Genomic DNA, 7,141 nt, shown 5'->3' with positions numbered 1-7,141 from the left:
ACGTGTCATAACATTATCATAAACATGGCATAACATAACAATCATAGCATACTTATCCAAATATCTTAATCATAAACATAAAGCAGTCGTCCTCAACAGCATACTACTAGTCATTATCATCAATCATCACTATAATGAAGTCATTATCAATAGTTATGCATTTTAGCTATCATCAATGCATAATCATAATAACATACGGTCTCTTAAATTCAGTTTGAAAGTCTAGTAGGAGAATCTCTTACCTGGAGATTTCAGTCAAACAAAGTACTTCAACTAACTTGATCCTAATCATAAAAGGAAAAACTCAGTATATTAATTAATAAAATTAGCAATTGGCTAACATCCAAAAATTCTCCCAAATTAATTAACTTTCTAAATATTGGGGTTGAAACCAATTCAACTTTGATTGGGAAAAATCCAAGATTAACCAATTGAACCTTTAAAGAAACCTCAAATAGATCCAAAATTAAATTAATAAAATATTAATTTAATTTTCATTTGCTTACCAAGGTTATTCAGATGGAGGTTGAAAAATACTCTTATCTGAAAATTCATGCCAAAGAGACCAATCTTAACTAATACTGGTGAGGCGGTAGCAATAAAGGGTTATCTTAGAGAAGAAGACAAAGAACCTTTTTCTTTTTCTTTTTCTTTTCAACTTAAGTATTTTAATGCTATTATAAACTCAAATAATAACAATAATTATTATTATTATTTCTTTTTTCTTTTATGATATATATATAATACCAAAAATATACATATATCTTTATTTCCATTATCTTTTCTCAATAAATACCTTAAATGCAAAAATCTTAGGCATTTATAACCATTAATAATAATAATAATAATAATAATAATAATAATACTTCTTTATTACTATTATTTTTCTCTCACCAAAATCTATAATAAACATATATATTTATTTAAATCATTATTCTCTTTTCTAAATAAATATATATATTTTCTCGTCCAATCAAATCAATCATCTCTCTCCTCATAGATTATCTTCTTTTTCAAACAAATATAATTACATTCTATCATATAATTAACTTCACTTTTCCAAATTATTAATTAAATATATATATATATATATCTATATATATACTTAATTAAATCCAATTCCACCAAAACCAACTTTTCCCTCCAAAATCTCAAATTAACTTAAGTCCTTAATTCTTTTTAATCAATCAAATTTTTTCCAATAAATCACTTATAACTTCCAACATGAATTATCTTAACCCAACCATAACAACTCCACTCCATAATCAATATTTAACCTTCTGTAGAATAATTAATTATATTCCACAATAATTAATTATTATTTATCTTTCTCCAAAATAATTAATTATCTTCTACAATAATTAATTATTATTTATTTTCTCCAAAATAATTAATTATTTTCCACAGTAATTAATTATTATATATCTTTCTCCAAAGTAATTATCTTTTCTTTAAATAATTATATTTCAACAAATATAATTATCTTTTCCTTTCACATAATAATTATATATATATATTCACATATACATATAATTATTAAATCTCCAACAAACTTTCCACCCACAATTTAATTAAATAACATCCATTATTTAATTAAATAACATCTATAATTATTTAATTTAATTCAACTTCAACAACACTAAAAATCCACAACTTTACTTAATCCTCGTAACATACCATTTAATCAAAATCTCAACAAACACCACATGCTAAAACCTCTAATTAATTAAATATTCATCCAAAAAATATTTAATTAATTTCAATTCCTACAAAAATCAAATAACTATCATTAAATAAATTCAAAATAACGTCTAATAAATTAAATCTAATTAAATAAAATTAAGATAATTAACTCCAAAATTATCTTAATTTTTGAGCATTACAAGAGATTCACTAAATATAAATGTGTGAACTTAATTGAAATTTTAATTTATTTGTTGTACTCAAAATTTCTGTTTATTATTAATAAAAAAGACTTATTCTCCAACATGGTACACATATACACTAAGAATAACCTATTTATACCTAATAAAATATAATTTTAATACTTAGGTGCCTAGTATATTAATAACACAATTCAAATAGGAAATAAATCTAGTTCAAATAATATATAATCTGCATACTACATCTCTAGATTTCCTAGGATCTAAAAATAGAAATATTATTAAAAAAAAATGTAATAAAGCATATCTCCTTCCACGATTTTGATAACTAATAATACCCTTTTAACTCTTTTTAACAAATATCTCATCATCTATGAATGTTGTTGAGATAGTCCAATTACTTTAGACATATAAGTTAAAAGATGGAAACCTCAAATATATCCAAACATATTGTGTTGAATTAAAAGAATGTGTCTTCGTCAAAGTGATGATGATAGCCCAATGGAAATTTAGATATATTAACGACCAAAGAAATTTGTTATTTCTAATACTCCTCTTTTTCACTACCTATTATACTAAAATAATAATATTGTGTGGAACCAATGATATATAGTTTAATGGATATAAAGTATAAAAAGACAAACTACCATTCCAACAATCAATAGTTCGACCTCTACTCTCGTAATTATGTTAAAAGAAACACACACAAAAAAAAAAAAAAAAAAAGTTGATGAAATATTTCATTAGAGAAAGTTAAAGTTGATACATTAGCGAAAACGACAATCTCTTTTAAAAAATTAATAATAATTAAATAAAAAAATTTCATAAATATAACAAATCGTTAAAACATTTTAACAAAATCAAAAAGTGATATTGTTTTTAAATATTCTACGTTTGTCCTTTCTTCTCTTCTTCCTCTAGGAGTTTTTTTTCTTTCCATGGTCTTTCTTCCCTTCTTCTTCTTTTTTTTTTTTTAATTTTTATTTTGTTCAAGATTGTATATCAAATATAAAATATCTATTTTTTTTTCAAACTGTTATTTGGTTGTTCAAGATTGCGTACTAAATATAGAAGATCTTGAAAAAATCTTTATTTATATTTGGATAGACAAATCTAAATGTGTACAAAAAAAAATAAACGTATAGTTAAATCTAAATAATAGTGTACCAAAAGATCAATTTTGAGAAACAAGTCGTTTAGCCAAATCTAAACGACCGTCTAGCCAAATCTAAATGATTGTGCAGCCAAATCTAAACTATCAAATTTAAATGATCATATATCAAATTAAAACAATCATGTACAAAAAATGTTGAAAAAAAATCGTTTAGATTTGGAGACAAATGTAAAAGATCAAATCTAAATGATCGTACCAAACAATAGTCAAATCTAAACGATTGTGTACCAAATATATTGCGTGTTCTTGACAGCGTGGTTGACGGAGTATTTTTGGTATTTTCCATTGTGGGCCCATGAACTTTTTCCGTTCTCAAAATTGTTTTATACGGTCTAAATATTTTGTTTATTTGTTATATTTTTTAAAAGATTCTTTAAATAAACTCTTTAGTAATACTCATAAATGTTATAAAAAGAAAAAAGAAATTTTCTTAAATATAACAAACTACTAAAATATTTACGATGCGTATAACAAAAACCATAAAGTTAGCCATTTTTTAAATATTCCAAGTTTGTCATTCTATCTTTTTCTCCGATTTTTTTATCGTGTTCCTCTTCACTCTTCTTTTTTACGTTGTTTTTCTCTCTTTCTTTTAGTTGCGTGCATGTTTCTTCTTTTTTTTTCTTTTTCATTTTTTTTCATTCATTGACATCATATCATCTTTCTTCTTTTCTTTGCTAAATTGTTTAAAATAGGTAACCAAATCTAAAAGATGGTGTTTAAAAAATCTTGAAAAAAATCGTTTAACCATTTAAATTAGGATAACCAAAACTAAAAGATTGTGTATAAAGAATATAAAAAAAATCGTTTAGATTTAGCCAAATCTAAACGATCGTGTACCAAATTTTGAAAAAAAATCGTTTAGATTTGAGGTAGCCAAATCTAAACGATCGTATACCAAATTTTGAAAAAAAAAAATCGTTTAGATTTGGAACTTCAAATCTGAACAATCATGTACCCAAATCTAAACGATCGTGTAACCAAATTAAACGATAGAATTGAAAAAAAAATCTAAACGATCGTGTACCAAACAATATATATTACGTGCATTGTTGACAGGCCATTTTTGATATTTTAGATCTCTGGACTTATTCTATTTTCGAAATTGTTCTATATAGTATAAATACTTTGCTGCTTTTTTATATTTTTTAAAGGATCCCGAAAAGAATTGAGTTACTCCAAAGGATTTTATCAACCATTCAATATGCAATGGAGTTTAGGGTTTAATTCTAATATTCTTTTTCAACAAAAAGATCTCATATAGATAAAGAAATTTGAGGAAGGTAAGACTAATTTTTCCCTTTAATAGTTCGTTCTCATTAATCTCTCGATTCAATAGTTTTATTCACTAATAAAATCATAATTATAGAGATTTTCTGACAAAATAAATTGACCTACAAAAGAATAAAAAACTCATATTTGAGATTTATTCCATTTTTGATTCTTAAGATTATGTTATAAAAATGAAAAATAAATAGAACAAAAATCATCAAATTTTTTAGAGAAAAAAAAAAGTGAAAAAATGGGTTTGAATTGTTTAGCAATTAGATGTGTAATGTCCAATATGATATTATTACTTTGCATTTTTAAATATTGCAATGCTCAATCTAAAGTGTTCAATATTATGCAATTTGGTGCCAAACCTGATGCAATAACGGATAATAGCAAGGTACAAAAAATTTATTTTCAGCTTAAAATCATCTCTACTTTATAATAAAATTTATCAATTCAAATAATTTTTCTTTTACACAGTTTTCTGTATTTATATCTATATTACATGTCTGCTAGTAATTCATAAAATTAATGACAATAAAAAAACGAGTTCTTTGGTTGTTTTATTTTTAGTTTTTGAAAATGATGTGCTTAATTTTCTAGCCATTTATTAGTTAACGATGGTTTTTGTCAAATTTTATGAAAAGATAAGTTTTCATCTTATCATTTTCGATCATCGCAAAATGAACTAAATTATTTATAAAACATAATAAAAATTTAGATTATACCGTTTACGGAGGTTAATAGTTGATTTGTTTAATAAATAGGCATTAAGCACTGCATGGAGTGAAGCTTGTACAAATAATGGAGGGGGTGTTGTTTTAATACCAGCACTTGGAAGGTTCTTGGTTTTGCCATTGCTTCTCCAAGGTCCATGCCATGGCTTCATTCATATACAACTTGATGGTGAACTATTGGCTCCCCTCAACGAGAATACTGGTGACTACTGGCTTAGTATCGATAAAGTCAACAACCTTTTCATTGATGGTTTAGGTCGCTTGAACGGTCGCGGTTCTACTGCTTGGCCTTCCGCCTCACATAATCGTCCTATCGTAAGTTCATCTTTTTCTTTCTTCCTCACTAACAATAAACCTAACATTACATTTGTTATATTGTTAGGGGAGCAGTACTATATGTATCTGTTTGATGTAAATAACATGTTTTATCATGTTTTTGTTTCTATTATATTTTAATGTTTTTTTTTTTATATTTGATAACTTTTACCTGTTATGTTGTCTATGAAGATGTTTATCTTTGTATGATCATTTCTTGTAAGTACTTTAAATACATCTAACACATATTCGTTGCAATCTAACAATTTGATATTGTTAATTCGATGTAGTCTATGAAACTAACTGGTATCAACAATGCGAGAATCAGCAATATAAAATCATATAACAGCAAACTCTTCCATTTTGCTGTGCATGGATGTCGTGATGTTACGTTTGATCACGTTACAGTGATAGCTCCAGCAAACAGTCCAAACACAGATGGAATCCACGTTTCATTATCAAGTGGTATCAACATCATGCATTCAACAATAGGTACTGGAGATGATTGCATCTCCTTGGGTCCTGGAAGCAAATTCATCAACATAACTAACGTTCAATGTGGTCCTGGTCATGGAATCAGCATTGGTAGCCTTGGAAAGTACCCAAACGAAGAAGACGTCTTCGAAGTTACAGTAAGAGACTCCACATTCCTTGGCACAACTAACGGTGCAAGGATCAAAACATGGTCATCTTCATATTCCAACATGGTTAGCAAGGTCACATTTCTCAATCTCCAAATGAACAACGTCAAAAATCCTATCATCATCGATCAAAGTTATTGTCCACACTCTTGTGGTCCAAATGAAATGGTATAGTATATAAGATAATTTAAGAGCATTAATTAGGGTTATAGCAAATTATAAAGAAGGTATAATTACAACTAATGTACACATATGATTCTTCTAAAGCAAAAGATTATGGTTTTTGTGGTTGGCAGAGTCAATCAAAGGTGCAGATTAAAGATGTGAGATATGAAGGCATAAGAGGGAGTTCAAATACACAAGTGGCAGTAGATTTTGAATGCAGCCAAGTTTTTCCATGTCAAGGCATAGTGTTACAAGACATTAACCTTCCTTTTAATGGTGGTGGAAGGACAACAGCCAACTGTCATAATGTTAGAGGTTCTGCTTTTGGCCATCAATTACCTCCATCTTGCCTTTAGTTACTTGTTGTTCTCTTTATAACACAAACAGTACTTTTCTCAATAATAATTTAATAAGAACCACCCAATAATGTAATTAAGCTTCTTCCACACAGTAATAATTTATAATATCTTTTCTTTACCGATTTGAGAAATGAAGTTATCATTTTGTTCTTATATTACTAAACCAACAAGTACCGTAAATGATCTAAGTTTAGATTTTGTTGAGGTGATCACTTGAAAGCAAAAGATAGTTTAATTAACGTAATATTGTTCAATTTATAAGAATGATTGGATATATATGACATTAAAAAAGAAAGTATGGAACTGTGAGTTGTACAACAGTGAGGAAGTATGACATGTCATTTAACTTTTAAAAAAATGAAGTAGAAGTTGGTCAAAGTCAACTATGTTACTCATCTCCATGTGGCAGCTGATGTGGAGCCAAAAGAATAAATCTTTCGACGATATTCTAGAAGGGGCGATTATGGATCATTCGATAATGTTTTACGTGGTAAAGATCTTAATGTCTAGATTACAAATGTATGAGATAATTAATGTTTCTATTTGGATATGAAAGTTAAAAGAGAATGTATTGGTTTATCAATGTAACGCTCCG

At 26.9% G+C, this 7,141-nt stretch overlaps 1 protein-coding gene across 1 annotated transcript; it reads left to right on the top strand.

The window, feature by feature from the left end:
* The first annotated feature begins 4,681 nt into the window (after positions 1–4,681).
* LOC103491147 (exopolygalacturonase-like) lies at positions 4,682–6,543 on the top strand. The gene is made up of 4 exons (XM_017045110.1): positions 4,682–4,726; positions 5,097–5,381; positions 5,672–6,190; positions 6,319–6,543. The coding sequence occupies exons 1-4, from the start codon at positions 4,682–4,684 to the stop codon at positions 6,541–6,543; spliced, it is 1,074 nt and encodes a 357-aa protein (XP_016900599.1).
* Positions 6,544–7,141: the final 598 nt, after the last annotated feature.

Source organism: Cucumis melo, chromosome 6, assembly GCF_025177605.1.
Source record: "Cucumis melo cultivar AY chromosome 6, USDA_Cmelo_AY_1.0, whole genome shotgun sequence".
In the NCBI taxonomy this organism is placed as follows: domain Eukaryota; kingdom Viridiplantae; phylum Streptophyta; class Magnoliopsida; order Cucurbitales; family Cucurbitaceae; genus Cucumis; species Cucumis melo.
The sequence above is the reverse complement of the archived record's forward strand: the minus strand, read 5'-3'. Positions and strand labels throughout refer to the sequence as shown.

Excerpts from the sequence above, each read along its gene's own strand:
- LOC103491147 (XM_017045110.1), top strand. The coding sequence starts at position 4,682 with ATGCAATTTGGTGCCAAACCTGATGCAATAACGGATAATAGCAAG. Across the intron at positions 4,727-5,096 it reads CAATAACGGATAATAGCAAG|GCATTAAGCACTGCATGGAG; the intron begins GTACAAAAAATT and ends TTTAATAAATAG. Across the intron at positions 5,382-5,671 it reads CCTCACATAATCGTCCTATC|TCTATGAAACTAACTGGTAT; the intron begins GTAAGTTCATCT and ends AATTCGATGTAG.